This window comes from Capricornis sumatraensis, chromosome 21, assembly GCF_032405125.1.
Source record: "Capricornis sumatraensis isolate serow.1 chromosome 21, serow.2, whole genome shotgun sequence".
Lineage (NCBI taxonomy): Eukaryota > Metazoa > Chordata > Mammalia > Artiodactyla > Bovidae > Capricornis > Capricornis sumatraensis.
Window position 1 is genome coordinate 51,372,952 of NC_091089.1, and position 23,790 is coordinate 51,396,741.

The following is a 23,790-nucleotide window of genomic DNA, read 5'->3' on the forward strand; positions in this document are numbered from 1 at the left end:
GCAAACACCCATACCATCAAGGTCATGAATGATAAGGAAAGACTGAGGAACAATCTCAGGTTGGAGGAGACCAAGGAGATTTAGGAACTAAATACAATGTGGGTCTTGAAAAAATTCTGAAACAAAATAAGAACACTGGGAGAAAACAACTGGCATAATTCAAATGAGGTCTGTAATTTAGTTAACAATATTGTACTTACGTTAATTCTCTGGTTTTGATAATTGTACTATAGTTATATGTAGTTATATGTGTTGTTAACATCAGAGGATCCTGGATGAAGGGTTTACATGAACTGTCTCTATTACTTTTGCAACTTATCTGTAAGTCTAAAATTATTTTAAAATAAAATGTAAAAGACAATCAAGGTGGCACTGATTCAAATATCTTCTCTTCTCAACACCCTATCTATTACTATCTGTTAATAAAACTGCTCCCTCCCCAATATTGTCTGCACTCCTCTAATATTCTTATTTGTTGTTGTTCAGTTGCTAAGTCATGTCTGACTCTTTTTGTGACCTCATGAACTGTAGCCTGCCCACTGTGGGATTTCCCATGCAAGAATACTAGAATGGGTTGCCATTTCCTTCTTCAGGAGATATTCCCAATCCAGGGACTGAACCCATGTCTCCTGCACTGGCAGTGGATTCTTTACCACTGAGCCACCAGAGGAGCCCCCATTTTTCTTATTTACTACTACCTAAGATAGTATGCAGGTCAGGAAGCAACAGTTAGAACTGGACATGGAACAACAGACTGGTTCCAAATAGGAAAAGGAGTAGGTCAAGGCTATTGTCACCCTGCTTATTTAACTTCTATGCAGAGTACATCAGGAGAAACGCTGGACTGGAAGAAACACAAGCTGGAATCAAGATTGCCAGGAGAAATATCAATCACCTCAGATATGCAGATGACACCACCCTGATGGCAGAAAGTGAAGAGGAGCTAAAAAGCCTCTTGATGAAAGTGAAAGAGGAGTGAAAAAGTTGGCTTAAAGCTCAACATTCAGAAAACGAAGATCATGGCATCTGGTCCCATCACTTCATGGCAAATAGATGGGGAAACAGTGGAAACAGTGTCAGACTTTATTTTGGGGGGCTCCAAAATCACTGCAGATGGTGATTGCAGCCATGAAATGAAAAGACACTTACTCCTTAGAAGAAAAGTTATGACCAACCTAGATAGTATATTCAAAAGCAGAGACATTACTTTGCTGACTAAGGTCCATCTAGTCAAGGCTATGGTTTTTCCTGTGGTCATTTATGGATGTGAGAGTTGGACTGTGAAGAAGGCTGAGTGCCAAAGAATTGATGATTTTGAACTGTGGTGTTGGAGAAGACTCTTGAGAGTCCCTTGGACTGCAAGGAGATCCAACCAGTCCATTCTAAAGGAAATCAACCCTGGGATTTCTTTGGAAGGAATGATGCTAAAGCTGAAGCTCCAGTACTTTGGCCACCTCATGCGAAGAGTTGACTTACTGGAAAAGACTCTGATGCTGGGAGGGATTGGGGCCAGGAGGAGAAGGGGACGGCAGAGGATGAGATGGCTGGATGGCGTCACGGACTCGATGGACGTGAGTCTGAGTGAACTCTGGGAGATGGTGATGGACAGGGAGGCCTGGCGTGCTGCAATTCATGGGGTCGCAGAGAGTCGGACATGACTGAGCGACTGAACTGAAGACAGCAAACACTGGAAACAGTGGCAGGCTTTATTTTTTGGGGCTCCAAAATCACTGTAGATGCTGACTGCAGCCATAAAATTAAAAGACGCTTACTCCTTGGAAGGAAAGTTATGACCAACCTAGACAGCATAGTAAAAAGCAGAGAAATTACTTTGCCAACAAAGGTCCATCTAGTCAAGGCTACGGTTTTTCCAGTACTCACGTATGGATATGAGAGTTGGATTATAAAGAAAGCTGAGTGCCGAAGAATTGATGCTTTTGAACTGTGGTGTTGGGGAAGACTCCTGAGAGTCCCTTGGACTGCAAGGAGATCTAACCAGTCTATCTTAAATGAGATCAGTCCTGAGTGTTCACTGAAAGGACTGATGTTGAAGCTGAAACTCCAATACTTTGGCCACCTGATGTGAAGAGTTGATGCTGGGAGATTGAAGGCGAGAGGAGAAGGGGACGACAGAGGATGAGATGGTTGGATGGCATCACTGACTCAATGGACATGAGTTTGAGTAAACTGTGGGAGTTGGTGATGGACAGGGAGGCCTGGCGTGCTGCAGTCCATGGGGTCGCAGAGAGTCAGACCCAACTGAGCGACTGAACTGAACTGAAGACAGCAAACACTGCAAAGGAAGCTACGACGATATGCTGTGCAACACAGGGAATAGAGCCAATACTTCACAATAATTATAAATGGAATAAACTTTAAAAATGGAGAGTCACTATACTGCACACCTGCCAATTATTTATCTTATTGTCATCTCCTTCACACATACACACAAAAATAAAGCTTTATGAGGCAGGGATTTTTGTCTATTTCGCCCACTGTTATATCCAGAGTTTAGAACAGTGCCTGACACATATAGGGAGAGACAATTAAGTGAATTAAAATTGTAAAGAGGGTGGTAAATTAAAAATTAGAAAAGCAGGTCTGGAGATAGGATATTTCACTCCAGAACTCTTGAATTCTATAACAGGTCCCCATTTCCTTTTTAGAATATGTAAAATGAGCTTTTCATTTATCTAGTTACTACATTTACTAAGTAACTACCAGTACCAGACACTGAACTAGGTAGGCGTCAGTAGGATGCAGGGGACTAAGTCGTGACCCCTGTTCTCAAGGAAGTTATAGGTGAGTGGGAGAGAGAAAATATTTAAATAACTGCATAGAGGTAGAACAGGAGAGGAGTTCCCAAAAATGTACGTATAAAATACAGTGGGTATTTAGAGGAGGAGACACAGACAGGTTGAGAAATAAAAGGAAAGGCTTCATAAAAGTTGTTAGATTTATCAAGGGCTTCGGTGAATGCTTAGAATTTGAATAAACAAAAAGCAAAGGCGGAGGGATGGAGAATGGTATATCGGGAAAAGAAAGTTGTATAAGCAAATCCAAACATGCGGGAAGGAAGAAGGCACAGAGCTAGTTCTGCTTGACTGGAGAGTCGGGTGGGGCTGGGGTAGCACTAAGTAGGGAGACAAAGGCGTGGAAGGGCAGGCTGGGCTAGATGGTGGATGGTCTAGAAGTCCAGCCTAAGGATTCCAGACCTTATCAGGTCTCAACAGAGCCTGACCTCTGAACAGTTGAAGGATGTTATTAGGGCACTGCCCTACAAAACTTCTTCATGGAATTTTAGAAGACAGAATTCTAGACTCATAAGAATTACAAGAATTCTTACTCATAAGAATTGTTGGTTCAGAAGGTCAAGAATCTGCAGTGTCGGAGACCTAGGTTTAATCCCTGGGTTGGGAAGATCCCCTGGAAGAGGGCACGGCAACCTACTCCAGTATTTTTGTCTGGAGACTCCCCATGGACAGAGGACCCTGGCAGGCTACAGTCCATGGGGTCGCAGAGTCAGACACGACTGAGTGACTAAGCACAGAACACAGCACAAGAATTATAAGAGGGACTTCCCTGGTGGTCCCGCGGTTAAGACTCTGTGCTCCCAATACAGGGGCCTGGGTTTGATTCTTGGTCAGGGAACTAGATCCCACATGCTGCCACTAAAGATCTTACATGCCACAACTTTAAGACTTGGTTCAGCCAAATAAATAAGTATTGAAAAAAAAAAAAAAAAGAACTGCCTGAAATCTTTGGGATCATCCTGTACAACTTTTTATCAACAAGAACTCTTTCCATCTTTCCTCTGTCTTATAGACTTGAGCCCCTTTGTCATCTGGCTCAGTTTTCACATTTACCATTCAGACTTTGTTGTGAGTCCACTTCACTACTTCATGAAGCTCCATATGGACTACTAAAGAACTTGACCCATTAGAAAACATTTCCTTAGGTGGAACTAATACCTGTCTGTGTTCAGTCACTACCCATTCATTGCCCTGTGGTATAAAATAAAAAGCTTAATTCCTCTTTTAGAGTTTAATCCTTAAAGTAGTTGAACACGGTTCTTTTATTTTCCTTTTTTTTCCCAAGTCACATATTCTCTGCTCCTAACCTCATGTGACTTAAGAGGGTCTTTACTATAACTTCATCTGCTTGTGAACAGTTTATTTTACTGATGAGATGCTCAGATGGAACCAAACAATCGCAGTGTGGTCTTACCAGCAAGGAAGAAGGTAAGGTACAGGACAGGGTGAATGAAACAGACTCCGGAAAAAGACTGCCTTGGTTTGAACCTCAGTTTTGCCTCTGGACAGTAACTTCTCTGAGGCTTAGCTGCCTCACCTAGAATCAGGACAACAGCAGTAATTCATGGTGCTATAAAGCGCTTAGAAGAGTGTCTTACAGCACTATTAGTATTAATGTGGAGCTTGAGTTCTCAAATTTTACACACAGGCTATATCTGCCAGCATTGTGAGAAACTGTGTATCTGAGGCTTAAGACGAAAAAAGGCTGGCAGCTCTTGTACCATTCTTATACTTACCTTGGGGTTTGATTTTGTTTAAAAGATATATTCTTTTCCAGTTTGAGATTATTCTCAAATAAAGCAGATAAACGAGCATTTGAAAATGGGAGAATGCATCAATCAATTATGTAATTTTGTCCACTGTTTTTATGCTGAAGGCCCACAACTTATTCTGTTGCTTTCTCCTCTCAGAGGGTCAAAGTCCCCTTCCAATTCGAGTCTTCTGACAACATTTATTTAAGCTCATGCCACTCCATTACATTTGTTCTCTGTACATAACATTCTTTCCATCTTTAGTACACATCGTTTAAAAACTCCATGCTCATCAAGAAGCTTCTCATTTTGCTTCTTGTTTCTTTTGATGGTATGCCACACTGTTGGTGACTCAAGCACCTTACTTCCCCTTTCATGGTGAAAGCCTGGAAACTACAGCCCAGCATCTCCCCAGAAGGGCTTTGGGTTAGACTGTGGCGATGAGATGAACTGGTATTTCAGAAGGCAGAAGAGACACAGAGGCCACTGGTGCTCTGGTAACAGCGGTGGGCAGGCTGTGGGCTACAGCAAGCGTTTTGCCAGTGGTTTCCAGCAATCTCCCTGCAGACCTCCATAAAGATGCTGCAGGCAGGCCAGACCATCGGTAACGACACTTGCCACTTCTGATTTCCTGAAAGCCAGCACTGGCTTTTGGTGAAGTTGGCTTCTCTGGTCCTTTCAATGACTGCTAAATTTTCTATATTAAATTGCTTTCTGTTTGCAATCAGGGGTTTTATTTCTCTGACAGGTTTGGTAGGGAGAACAGAAGTTACTCTCTATAACTTAAGTATAAAGGATTTTGTAGGGAAAACAGATTTATGCAACTGTTGGAAAGGCAAGATCAGAGAAGCTGTGACAGAAGACGGTCTACAGCACTGGGGTGGTTCTCAAGAGCTCTCAGCAAGCAGCTGAGGCAAACCTCAGGATCTATGGGAGCCATCGACGACCCTCACTGCCTACACAGCATGAAGCCAAGCAGGAGCTGCCTCTGGAGAATAATGGCTCCTTCTCATCTGCCTGATGAAGAGATGATGCAGAGGGAAATTGAAAGCAAAAGGAGAAGAGGGCAGCAGAGGATGAGATGGTTGGATGGCATCACTGATTCAATGGATATGAACTTGGGTGAACTCTGGGAGATGGTGAGGGACAGGGAGGCCTGGCGTGATGCAGTCCGTGGGGGCGCAGAGAGTTGGACACAACTGAACGACTGAACAACAATAACTCTTCTGCTTTCCATTTATGCAACTGTGCCTCTCCTTGGCAACTTCAACTCAGAACTACAAGGGAGGATTCTGCGAAATGCACCCTGGCGGTTTTCTGTGATGCGGAGGAGACTGGAGAAGGCAGTAACTGTGAGGCAGAGTTGAAAACATACTTCAGTACAAACGTACTTCTCATGTTCATCTGCACAGGACAATCAGTGATTGTACAGTTAATATTTTTTTATTTTGTTTTCCATCCCTCTTGTATTATATGTTTTCTTGTTATGACCCATATTCAACTTCTAGCAATTTCTGTACTTCTGGCATACAAATCTGACTTCTTCTTCCTTTGCTATGATGAACTGAAATGTGAGCTCTTTGTCATTAAAAAAAAAAAAAGCCCCAGATTAATAATATAGCCTTACTGTTTCTTGCATCATCTGAGAGTAAAACTGTTATCAAAAATGCATGCAATTTCCTGCTTTGAGGAGAATGATAATGTTGGTATACACAGACAAAATAATACTCTCAGGGATGGAAAGGTTCTTAAAAGTCACGTAGTTGGATTTGCCAACCAGTATTTGAGTCCTTGCAGTTGGAACAGCAAATAATTGCACATGTACATCTTATTGTCTGTTCCTGCTGCCAATGGCAAGCTCTGGGAATAGATCTCAGCACTCTTTCTGCTGGACCTGCACATAGCCTGAGACTCCTCCCCTCTCTGTGCTGGCCAGCTCGTGCCAACAGAGGTCACCCAGCATGGAACCTGTCTGCCTCCCTGTCAAGTGGCCATCATTCCCCAATGTTACCATCTTCTGTGAGAGTGACTGCATCACTGCCCAGAAGTTGCCTATTCCATCTCTAAGTCTAGTTGACTCTTGAACAGTAAGGATTTAAATTGCATGGATCCACTTAACACATAGGTTTTTTTTTTTTTTTTCCTAATAGTAAATACTGCAGTACTTTACCCTCCATGGTGGGTTGAACCCATGGGTTCAGAAGCACTATGAATACAGAAAAGAAAGAAAGAAAAGAAAGATAACACTAAGTCATATCCAATTCTTGCATTCCCATGAACCGTAGCTCGCCAGGCTCCTCTGTCCATGGGATTCTCCAGGCAAGAATACTGGAATGGGTTGCCACTCCCTTCTCCAGGGGAACTTCCCAACCCAGGAACGGAACCCAGGTCTCCCGTATTGCAGGCAGATACATTACCAACTGAGCTACATGGGAATACAGAGGGCAACTAAATTCCATCTGGGTTTTTGACTATATGAAGGGTCTGTGCCCTTAACCTGTGCACTGTTCAAGGGTCGACTAGTTCCATTTCGCAGAAAGCTCTTCCTTATATGGGACTGAAATGCAATTTTTCTGTATAAAGCGTCTACCTCCTTGTTTCTGTTCCTGAGATCAACATAGTAAGGACAACTCTGCTTTAGTAAACAATTCTTCCAGGACTTGAAGACAGTAAGTCTCTTGTGCTTGGATCCTGTGAATTCCTGTAATTATGCCCTCTGTTCTTCCACAGGATTGGTGATTCTGTGAAAGTTTTCCAAATTCTCTTAAGGTGTTGCCTCAAAAATTTGCTCTGAATTTTCTAGTACAGACAGCCTCTAGATACTACTAGCTACGTACACGTACATTGACCTGCGTACACTGATGAGTCATACAACATTTAGCGAAGTGGAGCCAGGCATCTATGAAAGATGAAGCTAGCCAATGTCTCAAAATTGTCCTTGACACCGCCTAGTCCAAGTCCAAATTCACTTCCGTAAGTAATTCTTCCAATACTTGCATGCCAGTTCTTCAACCAGTCCATCAGAACCTACGTGTAGCCACCATTCCCTGGAACTTTTGTAAATAATACAGATAATGCTCAGTTGTGTTTGACTCGTTGTGACCCCATGCACTGAAGCCTGTCAGGTTCCTCTGTCCATGGAATTTTCCAGGCAAGAATATTGGAGTGGGTTGCCATTTCCTATTCCAGGGGAGCTTCCCGACTCAGTACCACTAGTACTACCTGGGAAGTCTGACACAGACTATACTATCTCCTAAAAAGTCAGCAAATTTGGAAAACTCAGGCCACAGGACTGGAAAAGGTCAGTTTTCATTCCAATTCCAAAGAAAGGCAATGCAAAAGAATGCTCAAACTACCGCACGATTGCACTCATCTCACATGCTTGAAAACTAATGCTCAAAATTCTCCAAGCCAGGCTTTAGCAATACGTGAACTGTGAACTTCCAGATGTTCAAGCTGGTTTTCAAAAAGGCAGAGGAACCAGAGATCAAATTGCCAACATCTGCTGGATCATCAAAAAAGCAAGAGTTCTAGAAAACATCTATTTCTGCTTTCTTGACTATGCCAAAGCCTTTGACTGTGTGGATCACAATGAACTGTGGACAATTCTGAAAGAGATGGGAATACCAGACCACCTGACCTGCCTCTTGAGAAATCTGTATGCAGGTCAGGAAGCAACAGTTAGAACTGGACATGGAACAACAGACTTGTTTCAAATAGGAAAAGGAGTACGTCAAGGCTGTCTATTGTCACCCTGTTTATTTAACTTCTATGCAGAGTACATCATGAGAAATGCTGGACTGGAAGAAGCACAAGCTGGAATCAAGATTGCCAGGAGAAATATCAATCACCTCAGGTATGCAGATGACACCACCCTTGTGGCAGAAAGTGAAGAGGAACTAAAAAGCCTCTTGATGAAAGTGAAAGAGGAGAGTGAAAAAGCTGGCTTAAAGCTCAACGTTCAGAAAACGAAGAGGTCCCATCACTTCATGGCAAATAGATGGGGAAACAGTGGAAACAGTGTCAGACTTTATTTTGGGGGGCTCCAAAATCACTGCAGATGGTGACTGCAGCCATGAAATTAAAAGACGCTTACTCCTTGGAAGGAAAGTTATAACCAACCTAGATATTATATTGAAAAGCAGAGACATTACTTTGCCAACAAACGTCTATCTAGTCAAGGCTATGGTTTTTCCAGTGGTCATGTATGGATGTGAAAGTTGGACTGTGAAGAAAGCTGAGTGCTGAAGAATTGATGTTTTTGAACTGTGGTGTTGGACAAGACTCTTGAGAGTCTCTTTGGACTGCAAGGAGATCCAACCAGTCCATTCTAAAGGAGATCAGTCCTGGTGTTCTTTGGAAGGACTGATGCTAAAGCTGAAACTCCAATACTTTGGCTACCTCATGCGAAGAGCTGACTCATTGGAAAGGACTCTGATGCTGGGGGGGATTAGGGGCAGGAGGAGCAGGGGACGACAGAGGATGAGATGGCTGGATGGCATCACCGACTCGATGGACGTGAGTTTGAGTGAACTCCAGGAGTTGGTGATGGACAGGCTGGCCTGGCATGCTGCGATTCATGGGGTAGCAAAGAGTCGGCCGTGACTGAGCAACTGAACTGAACTGAAAAGGTCGAAGTGCACTCCTCTGCCAACCAGACAATTACTTGGACAAACAGTTAGCACTTCCACCTCTCCACCATGGTCCAAGTCAAGCAATAATTTAACTGATCCCTCTGCTCTCACAGTCACACTACAATCTACTCTCAACACATCAACCAGAGTGATCCGCCTAGAATCAAAACCCCAGCATGCCTTTCCTCTTTTCAAAATCTTGCCTTGGCTCCTCATTCCACTGCCCTGCCCTACCCCTTATCATCTCTGTTTACCTTCTGCTCCTCTCCCCTTGTCCACACAGTTCTAGCTGCTTTGTTCTTCTCATTATTTCTTCAACATGCTTGACATCCTCCTGGCTTTGGGCCTTTTCAGGCACTGCTTAGGATTCTACTTCGAATCAGCACATCTAATTTGCTCACCTTCTTTTTTTGGTTAAAGGTTGGCTATACCATTCTCTGTTAATTCTACAACCTTCTCCCACCACATCCTCACTGGCACGCCCAAACCCTCTTAAGTTTGCTTGATCATTTCTTTCTTTTCCAGAGCATCTACCACTCTAGATCATTTTGTTATTCATTACACCATGCTGATTATTTGTCGTCTGCTTCCGCCTGCTAAATTACAAGCCCTGAAATGGCAAGGATCTTTGCTCACTCTGTGCCCAGGCACTTAAGAGCAATAGCTGTCACAGAGCAGATGCTTGACAAAGGCTTGCTCAGGGTTGATGGAACCTGTGGCAAGCTTTAACCTAACGTCACACAACCTCATCACTCGTCATCGCCCCCTTCTCTTGAACTCTCATTCCCATCCTGCTCTGGGCTTTCTCTCCCGTGATCCAACCTCCCGTTACTTCTCTGCCTCCCGTGCCCCATGCTGCCTTTTCAAACCCTGACTTCATGGTTATTATGTCCCGCGACATTCTCAGTTCCTGCACTGGATCTTCCGTCTCTCGTCCTCACCTCTTAAACAAGAACCTGGTTCGCCCCTCAGGACTTCCAAACCCCTGGAGCCTTTGGAAGTAGAAGCTGATGGTTCTTCACACTCCCTAGTCTTCAGGGCCTGGAGGTGCAGCTGGTGTCTTGTCTTCACTGCTGGTCCTTGGCTGTTCCTCTACTCTTAAATTTACAAAGCTCTGTTCCTATGAGGCCAGTATCAACTTCTTCTCTTCCTTTTACCTGCTGCATGCTGATTCCTAGGCTGCTCTCCTATTTACTGTAGTGTTTGGCTCAGTCTTTCTTCCCCCCCATGGCTTATCATCCTGGGTTGAGTATGATGCCCACGTGTATGGCCCATGGTTGACTTCAAAACCATTAACTGGCTCGATCACACTGACTTCCATTTACATTCATATCATTTCAGTCCCCCGCTCACAGCTGAACCCAGACCATGTTGTCATGGAGATCTGCTCCTTGTGAACACCTTCAGTCTAAATATACTGCTCTCTAATCACAATTTCCATGACTTCTACTTCACTGGTTCTTTGATCTCATTCAAATCCCCCTTCCCTTCATTCCTCTCCATTACCCTTTCCTTACAGTCTCTTGTTACACCTCTTTCTTGACTTTCCTAAACACCAAGATCCATCACTTCCTGTGAGCTGCCACTCTAATCATCATGCCCTGTAACATGGCATAGTTCAAATAAATTCAAAAGGGTGAGAAAAAACCTAAGAGACCTCAGATATCTTACTTTAGGTAAGAGAGGAAATAATATGAATTCTCTACACTTACGGACTTGTCAGGAAAGAGAGTCAAGTCAGAGCTGGAGGGTCTGGTGAACTGTGATCAGGTTTTATGCCGGTGCCACATGCTGGTGCCATGTTAGTTGAGGAGCAGACCACCCCCCGCCCTCTACTGCAAGGCTATCCGAGTACAGTGGAACTTCTGCAAGCGATCATGACTAACGCACTGTTGCTTGACAAACTCTGTTGCTGTAACTGAAAATATTTTCATATCCTACAATGTTTATTAAGCAGTGGTTCCAGTGATAGTGCTGCAAAGCACAACCCCCAAACAGTAACTTTGGAAAAGAGTTGTGACCAAAACTATGAAGAAGGCTGAACATTCTCTATGATACCCTGTGTGTTGTTCATTTAGGAATGAGCACTCTAAAAAAAAAAAGGGAGGTAATGAAAGAAAAAATTAAAAGAAGTATTAAGGTAAAAATAGGCGACAATGTCGTACATTCACGCATTTCTCCCCAAATATCCCCTTTACATCTTTTCTTGTGGGAAAATTAAGTCTTGAAATATGAGTTTTATATCATGATATTGCCTCAGGAACACATTTAGTGCACAGATTTAAATGTTTCCTCTAAACACTGTATTTCTCCTACCTCTTCCACAAAATACTCCTCTTTTTGTAGCTACACCCAGGTACACAGTGAATAATGTGGTGATTACAAGTACGGACTTGGGAGCCGAAGACCGGGGTATGGATCTCCTAGTTCATTAATTCCCTAACTGTATGACTTGGGGTAAATTACTTAACCTATTTTTGTACCAGATTCCTCATCTGAAAATTAGGATGATTAACACTACTTAACCTCAAAGGGCTGTTGTGAGGATTGATTGATCAGTTAATATATAAGACACTTAGACCCCCCCAAAAGCACTGAGTAAACACTTTGTAAGTACTAGCTACCCCTGCAGCTAACAGATCATCATCACTATCACCACCACACCACCTATCGATCAACCCTGATGATACACACAAGACTGAATTTATTTCAGTGGGTTAAAAAATAAGGTGCTCCTTTATTCATAGTATTATGAATAAAGTATTATGCATAGTATTATGCAGCGGTTACTCATAGGAGATGTATGCAGTGGTGAAGAGTCCTTTTGCGACTTCTTCTGGAAAACTATCAGAATCTTTCATCACAGCTCTGCATGTCGGTGTACAGGAGAGTAGGCAATATTTAGAGAGCTTTTCCCAGCACAAGTGCTGGGTAAGTAGTATGATTCTGAATAGAGCCTACTCAGACAATAACATTTACATCAACAGATACAACAGTATGTTTCTTCTCCCAGTCCTACCTTCAGCCTGTCCTTGGGCAGTGCGACAACCCCTTGCTTGATGATTTCCAGGACTCGTTCCACTGACAGCTCAGCTCCAGCTTGCAGCAACCTTGAGCTAAAGAAGGTGATCACCTGGAATGCAAAGTGTTATTTTTTTTAAACAAGTAGATACATGAGATATATTTTCAGTAGATGCCTTTCTCACATGGTAGTCAAATGATCATTGTTCCACTTCTTAGAGTGACCTGGCTTTTAACTCACCCGCTCTCCTAAATCAGTCCTCTCTATTAAGGGTTTGATGGCTGAATCAGAGCCAATCCCCTTAATATTCAGGGTTGATTATCCATTCTGTGAATTAAGTAGGTTCCTCAATTCTGAGCTTTCTTGTGCTACCCCACCTTGCATTTATATTTCATTTAGAGAGAAGCATTCATCAGAAGGCAGGAAGAGAAAGCCAAAGCTTAAAATCTGTTAATATTGAGGCTTAACAGTAACTGTAAAAACAAGTCTTAGGAAGAAAGGAATTTGAAACTAATGGCTAAAATGATGTTTTGGGGATTATTTATCAATTTAATTTATCCACAATACTCTTATCTCTGATCACCAGGGAAAATCAACAGCAAACTATAATTTTTTTTTCTTTTTTTGGTTTCATGTCACAGCACAGCCAGAATGAACTATGTAGCAAGATGCTAAGACAGTAACATTCTGGAAATAACACTGTCTCCTAACAGTTGTCATTAAAAACTAAAAGAATATCATCATTTCTTAGGAAATCACTTACAAACCACAATGTTAATAAATCAAGATGACCATGGGTCACTTTTTATTTAAGAGCTATACTATACACTATAGACAAGAGATACCTGCAAAATATAAAAATTTACATTGTTTAAAAAGTTGAGTATTTCCATTTACATGCTTTCTATTTTATAGGTAAGATATTTTAAGTTGCTAAGAATTATTTCCAATTTTTTTTCTAAATTTTCTTTCAGGATTACTCTCCTAAATATTAATTGTTCAAAGGCACAATCAGTTTTCTCCTAACCATTCTAGTGGGGAAGGTGCATGATATGACATAAATGCCACTGAAATGGATTTATTCTGGAAAGCAGAGATCCAGCTAGAGCCAGAACCTTAACAAGCTTGTGCCTTGAAAGACGGTGGCAGTGAGTGAAAACAAAGGCAGCCAATGCCTGGCTACACTGCTGTTGATTCCAAATAAATCGTCTCTTTATCTCAGGCAGTTTGCTGGCACCAGCTCCTTTGCAAGTTGCTTATTTTGTCCATGACAGGTTGGTTTTCAACATGTGCCTATGGCTCTTGTTTTTTCCAAGTCAGATTTTAAGCTCTTTAGGGGAATTCTGGGATAAAATTTTGTTCACAGAGTTTAGTCACAGCAGGTACTGAAATTGATTTTTATAAATCATAATTGTCTTTTTATTTTTAAATGGACATTTTGTATGTGTAAAATAAGTAAATTCAGAGAAAATATTTTTTGATTTTTGGTTGTACTTCAAGTTTTTGTGTTTTAATCAATACACTGATGATACCCTTGACAACTTATTCAGTGGAAGAGATATTCAGAGAATTTATATGAAAATAGATGATATTTTGTGTCTTTAAAAATGATGCAATGTGTAAAAAGGACAAAGATGCAATGTAACTGGGGGACTAGACACAGATCAAACATGTACAAGGAAATGGATTTAGACATCATGGTAGTGTACACTACAAATTTCTCAAAGAGTCAGAGGCCTAGTTTGGGTCTTGCTTGTGATACTTACTAACAATGTGACACTCAACTTCTTCCAGATGTAGAACTGTGGAGTGGTTGGGAGCACTTATCAGGTGTCAGATAGCTTAGATTTAAATCTCAGCTTTCCTTATAAACTAAGGCAAGTTATTTAACATCTCCATACCTGAGTTTCCTGATCTATAAATATGAGGTATGGACCTGTCATATACTGCCTTTACTATGTGAGGTATGTTCCTTCCATACCTACTGTGTGGAGAGTTTTTAATCGTAAGTGGATGGTGAATTTGTCAAGAGTTTTCGGCATCTATTGAGATAATCATATGATTTTTATTCTTCAATTTGTTTTTAAAGTTGTATATCACATGATTTGCAGATTTGGAACTATCCTTGCATCCCTGGGATAAATCCTATGTGATCATGGTGCATGACCCTTTTAATGTATTGTTGTATTCAGCCTGGTAATATTTTGTTGAGGATTTTTGCATCTATGTTCATCAGTGGTGTTGGCCTGTAGTTTTCTTTTTTTGTGATGTTTTTGTCTGGTTTTGGTATCAGGATGATGCTGCCTCACAGAGTGAGTTCAGAAGTGCTTACTCTGTAATTTTTGAAATAGGGTGAGAAAAATAGATATTAATTCTCTAAATGTTTGGTAGATTTCACCCATGAAATCATTTGGTTTGGATTTTTGCTTGTTGAGGGTTTTAAAATCACTGATTCAATTTCATTACTTGTAACTGGTCTGGTCATATTTTCTATTTCATCATGGTTCAGTTTTGGGAGAGTGTGCATTTCTAAGAATTTGTCCCTTTCTAAGTTGTACATTTTTCTGGCATACAGTCTTTTTACAGCAATCTCTTATGATCCTTTGTATTCCTGTGGTATCAGTTGAAACTTCTTTTTTGATTCTGATTTTCCTGATAGCAGTTCAGGTCAGTTGCTCAGGCGTGTCTGACTCTTTGCGACCCCATGAATCACAGCAAGCCAGGCCTCCCTGTCCATCACCATCTCCCGGAGTTCACTCAGACTCACGTCCATTGAGTCCGTGATGCCATCCAGCCATCTCATCCTCTGTCGTCCCCTTCTCCTCCTGCCCCCAATCCCTCCCAGCATCAGAGTCTTTTCCAATGAGTCAACTCTTCGCATGAGGTGGCCAAAGTACTGGAGTTTCAGCTTTAGCATCATTCCTTCCAAAGAAATCCCAGGGTTGATCTCCTTCAGAATGGACTGGTTGGATCTCCTTGCAGTCCAAGGGACTCTCAAGAGTCTTCTCCAACACCACAGTTCAAAACCAGCAATTCTTTGGCACTCAGCCTTCTTCACAGTCCAACTCTCACATCCATACATGACCACAGGAAAAACCATAGCCTTGACTAGACGGACCTTAGTCGGCAAAGTAATGTCTCTGCTTTTGAATATGCTATCTAGGTTGGTCATAACTTTTCTTCCAAGGAGTAAGCGTCTTTTAATTTCATGGTTGCAGTCACCATCTGCAGTGATTTTGGAGCCCCCCAAAATAAAGTCTGACACTGTTTCCACTGTTTCCCCATCTATTTCCCATGAAGTGATGGGACCAGTTGCCATGATCTTCGTTTTCTGAATGTTGAGCTTTAAGCCGACTTTTTCACTCTCCACTTTCATCAAGAGGCTTTTGAGTTCCTCTTCACTTTCTGCCATAAAGGTGGTGTCATCTGCATATCTGAGGTGATTGATATTTCTCCCGGCAATCTTGATTCCAGCTTGTGTTTCTTCCAGTTCAGCGTTTCTCCTGATGTACTCTGCATAGAAGTTAAATAAGCAGGGTGACAATAGACAGCCTTGACGCAGTCCTTTTCCTATTTGGAACCAGTCTGTTGTTTCATGTCCAGTTCTAACTGTTGCTTCCTGACCTGCATACAGATTTCTCAAGAGGCAGGTCAGGTGGTCTGGTATTCCCATCTCTTTCACAATTTTCCATAGTTTATTGTGATCCACACAGTCAAATGCTTTGGCATAGTCAAGAAAGCAAAAGAGATGTTTTTCTGGAATTCTCTTGCTTTTTCCATGATCCAGCAGATGTTGGCAATTTGATCTCTGGTTCCTCTGCCTTTTCTAAAACCAGCTTGAACATCAGGGAGTTCACGGTTCACGTATTGCTGAAGTCTGGCTTGGAGAATTTTGAGCATTAGTTTACTAGCATGTGAGATGAGTGCAATTGTGCGGTAGTTTGAGCATTCTTTTGCATTGCCTTTCTTTGGGATTGGAATGAAAACTGACCTTTTCCAGTCTTGTGGTCACTGCTGAGTTTTGCAAACTTGCTGGCATATTGAGTGCAGCACTTTCACAGCATCATCTTTCAGGATTTGAAACAGCTCAACTGGAATTCCATCACCTCCACTAGCTTTGTTCGTAGTGATGCTTTCTAAGGCCCACTTGACTTCACATTCCAGGATGTCTGGCTCTAGATTAGTGATCACACCATCATGATATAGGCCCTCTTTTTTTCTGGCTAAATCTGGGTAAAGGTTCACCAATTTTTTTTATCTTTTCAATGAATCAAGTCTCAGTTCCACTAATCTTTACTATATATTTTTTTTTCAGTCTCTATTTCAGTTACTTATTTGAGAATTTTCCTGTTTCCTGAAATAGGCTTGTATTGTCAGAAACTACCCTCTTAGAATTGTTTTTGCTTTATCCCATAGATTTTGGATCACAAGTCATAGGATCATTTACATTTTCATTTGTTTCCAGGATTTAAAAAAATTTCCTTTTTGATTTCTCCAGTGACTCTTTGGTTGTTTAGCAGCAAATTGTTTAGCCTCCACATGTTTATTGCAATTTTTTTCCTTCTGATTGATTTGGAGTCTCATAGTACTCTGGTTGGAGAAGATGCTTGATATAGTTTCAGTTTTCTTAAATTTACTTAGAGTTGTTTTGTGACCTAGTATGCTGTCTATCCTGGAGAGTACAATGTGCTCTAGAAAAGAATATTCTACTGCCTTTAGAAAAAATATTCTCTATATAATCTATTAAGTCCATTTGGTCTAAAGTGCCATCTAAGGCCAATGTTTCCTTACTGATTTTCTATCTGAATGATCTGTCCATTGGTGTCAGTGGGGCTGCACAAGGTGATTTCAAGACGAACAGATGACCCCTGCAAATGCAGTGGGTTATATTATAGGAAGAGAATTCTGAGCTTAGGGAACACAAACTCTTATAATGGTCAGTAAGCATGTCTCCCTTTTGTTCTAGAGGGAAACACAGACATGCCCCCAACCTTCCCCCTAACTGATTCCAGGTATCTGTACAACTTGCTTTCTACTTCTTTCAAGTCTGAGCTCAAATGTAACTTCTCAGAGAGGTCCTCTCTGACTTCACTCTTTATATCTGTAATTCTACAATCCTATTCCCAATAGTACTCATTTTTCCTCAATCTTTTTTTTTTTTTGACACAGCAACTCGTAGATATTGATGTCATTTACAGAGCTAAGGAACACTGCAGAAGAAAAAGTTGATTCATTTTGTGTTTGATTTTTTTTTTTTTTTGGAAGAAAATAATGAATTCTCATTTAACCTTGTTTAACATTTGTGGAACTGTTATACAGGCAACTGAAATGTGCTAAGGCAACTAGGTTTTCTGTATTTCCAGACCTGGAAAATCTAGTATAAATTTTACACTGTCCAGAGACAAAAACAGTTCTTGCCTTTACCATACCACAAAACTATTGTTGTTCACTGTCTCTGTCCTCTACTTACAGTCAGCCATGACATTTCTTTCATGCCCTCTCCTGTTTGGTGTGGTATTTCTGTTTTGTCCTGTTGCTTGAATTCAGCCAGATCATATCATCTTATGAGTTAGATGCAGAGGCTATGTGCTAGTGGCTAATAATAATCTGGCTACCTGAAACGCACATGTATAGCTCCTTCTGCAGAAGTTAAAAGTACTCCAAAGTTAGTCACTCCTATCTCAGACATTCACTATTGCTTAATGTCTTAATAAAAAATATCAACTCTCAACTGCCTGTCAGCTAAAAATAACAGTAGATTCATAGTCTCCTCTACCAATACTTTTCAAGGTTAACTCCATGAAAGAAGAAATAGCAACGGTTTGCTTAAGCCAAGATTTCAGGAGCATTTAGGCGAGGGCAGGAGAAGGTAAAGTGCTGAAAGAGGCAAAAAGTGGAAATGTTATTTATATCTTTATCATGGCATTCTTTTCAAAATATGTAAAAAGTTTAAAATGATTTTGAATGAATTTCCAGCATGCCCAACACTATTTTGGATGACAGTATTCAACAAAAAGTTGTTGGAAAATCTGCTCATTTAGAATCTTATTTAGGTTTATCCAAGTGAATGCTGAAAATATGGAGTTTATAATGAGAAGACCTGGATTAAAGGCTGAGTGATTACTAGCTAAGTGACGTTGAACCAACAATTTCACCTCTGAAGCCTTGCTCTGCCTCCCTCATGGGGATAATTTATGGGTCAAGTGAGATAGGCATATGCAAATAACCCTCAGTGATAAAGCTCTATGCAAATGTGATCATTATTTAAGAGGATAACTCTATTATTTATTTATTTATTTTTTGGCTGTGCTGTGTGGCTTGAAGAATCTTAATTCCCCAACTTGAGATTGAACCTGAGGCCTGGCAGTGAAAGTGCTGAGTCCCAACCACTGGCCAGGGAATTCCCTAAGAGGATGATTCTTAGGTGGAGATCTGTGTTAAAAATCACCTAGGAAGCCTGTTGGTTTCCTTACCTGTAAAGTGAGATAATAGTAACTAGTTTAGTGGTTTAAGAGGAATAAAAGGGTAATATATGTAAAGCTACTTAAGTCTTATTCCCAGCATTTAATAGAGACTCAAAAAATGTTTAGGCATATATTTATCTAGTTTTAAGACGTGCACAACAGCACAGAGGCAAATGTTTACCCTGAGGTTGCATTTTTCACTGAATACAGTTGCAGTGTCAATAAGCAGTCCATTCTGGTGACAAGGGCAGGATATAAATCTAGTTTATCACTCCGCTTTTATTTCTATTTGCTTATATACTGTGAGAAAAACAGTGAGGGCCCTTCTATTTCTTCACCTTGACTCTGCTTTTTGCTTCTTCCAAAGGAGACTAAGCTTCAAATGGATCTAGGTTAAGTCCTTTGCATGGTTCTTTCATGTCCTTCAAGAAAAATATGGTCCTTTAGGGTTATTTTTAAAGTTTCAATAGCTGGTTACTTTACCCATGGAGTAAAGACTGATTTGACATCACTGGAAGTTAGAAGGAGAAAGTAAATTTCCAGGTTTGTTTTCAGACCTTTTCAGGTAGTGAATAGGCAAATCAATGAGAAACTGGAGGAACTTTTAGTGAATGGTGATAGCAATCAGGCAAGATGATTATAAACAAGGTTGTTTTTTTTAATCAAACTACCTTGGTTTGAGTTCTGGCTTTATCACGTTCTGAATGTGTGATCATGAGCAACTTAAATCTTTCTAAGCTGGCTTCTTTATTTGCAACTGAAAATTAAAATCAAATATACCTCACAAGTTTGTTTTTTAATGAAAATTAAAAGACATAATACATATAAATGCTCAGCAAGCACACTATAAAGCTAGCAGTGCTAATGATTAACAGAAAAGGAACAAATGGCTTTTGATGTGGTTTAAACATTTAACACTAAATAATCCAAACAATGTGTTAAAACATGATCATCCATCACTGATTACAGTTACGAACATAGGAAAAAATAAATTTTGAGTTAGTCTTTTAGCAGAAAGAAAGAGAAAAAATGGGTTATTATGAAAAGAGGTATTGGTAATTACAGGGAAAACATTTCTTTCCAATACACCACAGATATAGTTTATCTGACATATGTTGTACACAATTCAAGTGACTATCCAGAGGAAGAAAACAAGGGTGGAAAGTGGGGAGAGGGAGGGAGGATGGAAGGAAGGAAAGGATAAAAGGAGAAAAATGACAAGAAGGAAAGAAGAAAGAAACTGAAATCAGAGAGGTCCAGAGAAAGGTAACAGTTATGATAGAAAGGGGAGGAGTGTGCCATAGGGCAGACTAAAAACAATTAGGCTGACACAGGTTAGAAATATGGAAGTTAAAAAAGGATATATTGGATAGTTCTATAATTCAAAGATCTGGATACATCTTGGAAAAAGCAGGATATTCTCCACCCTGGAACGTGAAAGAGATTATTTATAAGTACCCTAAGAAGATATTATTTTAGTACTGCAATGCCCTTTCCTAAGTGGAATTCGTAGTTCCAGTTAGACATCAAGAGACTCAAGAGTATAACAGCCATTCTGTTTACTTTGTATACATTTGAAATTTTTTACAATAAAATGTTTTTAAAATAAAAAAAAAGTATAATAGGCTACAGTTCACATCAGATTAATTTAAAACGATACAAGATCAAGAAAAAGAGAATGTGAACAGCACAGTCACAGGCTTTTGTTTTTGCTGGGAATGCTCATAGTAGTCTCAGGGCAAGGCTCTGGACCCTCAAATGATAGTGCCGATGTGAGAGAAAGGACTACAGTGGGCAGATCCAAAAGCCACCCAAGCTGAGAAGCCAGATACCAAGCAGAAACCAATGCCCTTTGTGACACTCTCAGCTTCTAGGTCCCTGAAAAGGACATGCCTGGCTGTGAGGTTTTTTTTCACTCAGGGAAGCCCAAAGCTATAGTCCTTCTAGCCCAGACTCAACTTACCAACCAAATGTCATTTTATTATATTCTCATTTTATCACAGCAGTATTACTGAATTAACACAGCTGACATTCTACCTTCAACAGATTTCCAAGGAACAGAGCTAAAAACAGACAAACCCAGGCCAATTTCCCATGTAACAGAGAAAAGGGTTTTGTTGAACCTTTTACTCATATGCACAATGAATTGTAATCTCAGTATTTTACTCCCCAAAATGGTACTAGCAAGAACTAGAAATGAATTTGGACAAATGCATGAATAGGCTGGAGAGAACTGGCTTTTCACTTTATTTTGGTTGCACCATGTGGCTTGGAGCATCTTAGTTCTCTGACTATAGATCAAACCTGTGCCCCCTGCAACGGAAGTGTAAAGTCCTAAACTCTGAACTGCCAGGAAATCTCCAGAAGTGGCTTTTTAGCTACAAGCTAGCCTGTAAAGTTTGTCTTCATAAAGAAAATTGATTTCCTCTCAACACTGTGATTGTTAAGACTGCTATGAGCAATATACTATTAAAAGAAGTAAGAAAGGCTCTGCCTTTCCTATCCAGAAACTCTCCTTTCTGGATAGTTTCTTTGAGAACTGGGGTCAGAGAAGGGACTGCACTTCCTGGAGACTCTCCCAGGGAAAAAGTAGACTCTACTTTTTCCATGGAGGCAATGCCAAAGAATGCTCAAACTACCACATGATTGCACTCATCTCACATGCTAGTAAACTAATGGTCAAAATTCTCCAAGCCAGGCTTTAGCAATACGTGAACCGTGAACTTCCAGATGTTCAAGCTGGTTTTCAAAAAGGCAGAGGAACCAGAGATCAAATTGCCAACATCCGCTGGATCATGGAAAAAGCAAGAGAGTTCCAGAAAAACATCTACTTCTGCTTTATTGACTATGCCAAAGCCTTTGACTGCGTGGATCACAATAAACTGTGGACAATTCTGAAAGAGATGGGAATACCAGACCACCTGACCTGCCTCTTGAGAAACCTATATGCAGGTCAGGAAGCAACAGTTAGAACTGGACATGGAACAACAGACTGGTTCCAGATAGGAAAAGGAGTACGTCAAGGCTGTCTATTGTCACCCTACTTATTTAACTTCTATGCAGAGTACATCATGAGAAATGCTGGACTGGAAGAAGCACAGGCTGGAATCAAGATTGCCAGGAGAAATAACAATAACCTCAGATATGCAGATGACACCACCCTTATGGCAGAAAGTGAAGAGGAACTAAAAAGCCTCTTGATGAAAGTGAAAGTGGAGAGTGAAAAAGCTGGCTTAAAGCTCAACATTCAGAAAACGAAGATCATGGCATCTGGTCCCATCACTTCATGGCAAATAGATGGGGAAACAGTGGAAACAGTGTCAGACTTTATTTTTTTGGGCTCCAAAATCACTGCAGATGGTGACTGCAACCATGAAATTAAAAGACGCTTACTCCTTGGAAGAAAAGTTATGACCAACCTAGACAGCATGTTGAAAAGCAGAGACATTACTTTTCCAATAAAGGTCCGTCTAGTCAAGGTTTTTCCAGTAGTCATGTATGGATGTGAGAGTTGGACTGCAAAGAAAGCCGGGTGCCGAAGAATTGATGCTTTTGAACTGTGGTGTTGGAGAAGACTCTTGAGAGTCCCTTGGACTGCAAGGAGACCCAACCAGTTCATTCTAAAGGAGATCAGTCCTGGGTGTTCTTTGGAGGGAATGATGCTGAAGCTGAAACTCCAGTACCTTGGCCACCTCATGCGAAGAGTTAGTTGACTCATTGGAAAAGACTCTGATGCTGGGAGGGATTGGGGGCAGGAGGAGAAGGGGACGACAGAGGGTGAGATGGCTGGATGGCATCACCGACTCGGTGGACATGAGTCTGAGTGAACTCCGGGAGTTGGTGATGGACAGGGAGGCCTGGCTTGCTGTGATTCATGGGGTCGCAAGGAGTCGGACACGACTGAGTGACTGAACTGAACTGAAAGATCTCTTGGTGCCTGGGTTTTCTCATTGTAGCACAGACACTAACATGCATTCTTGGAGCATAAACTAGACTACCGAGTTGTCAAAAAGAATCTAGCCAACAGAAAAAGGTAGGGATAAGCTGTGATTTATGTGTCTCGGATAACCATTTGTTTCACGATCCTATTAACAATACTTGTCAGTTTTAAATGGAGATGCTCTTCTGGTTAAACCCAGACTTAACGAGAAGGATATGGGGCCAGAGAAGAAATATTTGAGAAGTGGCCTGAGGATGCTATCACACATCCTAAATATCAATATATCTACATACCTGTTCATAATGGTGAGAATTTAATTACAGACCTTAAATGTCAAGTCTAACTTTAAGATATAACCATGCTCATTTGAAATGATGTTTCAGCTTTATTCTAACTGAAAAGATGACAATGGTTCTCAGCTGCCCCAGTTTTGTTAATGAAATCTAAATAATACTGATAGTAGTTCAGGAAAATGACAAGGGTGTGAATGGCAAAATAACCTGCTATAGCTGCAACTGTTAGGTATATAGTTGAGGCAGCTTAAGGAAAGTCCATGAAAACACTAACTAAACTGACAGTTAAGAGTTTTAGTTTTTATTTCTGTTTACCAGCAATCATTACACAGCAGTGATATGGAGCAAATCAATGAACAGATCTGCAAGAGTATACATAGTGGTAGTTAAACTCAACTAAAGTCAGCGTAATTGTGTGATTCCAGAGTATTTAGCAACTCACAGAATTTATGTGTTAAGAGTCTGGAATGGGAGCTTGGTTATAGTTCAAAGCTGGTTTCAATTAAGTACAAACAAGTACACAAGACTCTAATGGGATGAGCAAAAATTAATCTACTTGGCTTATGAGAATGGATAGAACTATTCTTAAATATCTTAAATGTGACCAGAGTCCATGCGTCCATCTATATATTGCTGTTATTCTGGAAGAAGCCAGGAAGTTTACACCTTAGAGGTCACTCTCACCCTCTTTTCCCCAACCCCAATATTAGGCAGTCTCTTTCTACCTCAGCTTTTAAAACCCTCACAGATGGATGCACAGACCCCAGTCAGGAGCTTGGAGGACTCTTAATATGAGGAAACTGGATCTAAGAAATAATACTTAGTGATACCAACATGAAGGGGCTTGAAAAGAAATGGCCATCTTTCTCATAA

The 23,790-nt window shown here is 40.8% G+C and overlaps 1 protein-coding gene across 2 annotated transcripts in view; it reads right to left on the reverse strand.

Annotated features, from left to right (window-relative positions):
• Positions 1-23,790, reverse strand: part of DYM (dymeclin) — a 391,990-nt gene that overhangs the window by 50,019 nt on the left and 318,181 nt on the right. For both annotated transcript variants that reach the window (XM_068994002.1, XM_068994001.1), the window contains one exon: positions 12,218-12,331. In XM_068994002.1, the coding sequence (XP_068850103.1) occupies positions 12,218-12,331 (114 nt within the window). The remainder of the gene's footprint in view (positions 1-12,217; positions 12,332-23,790) is intronic.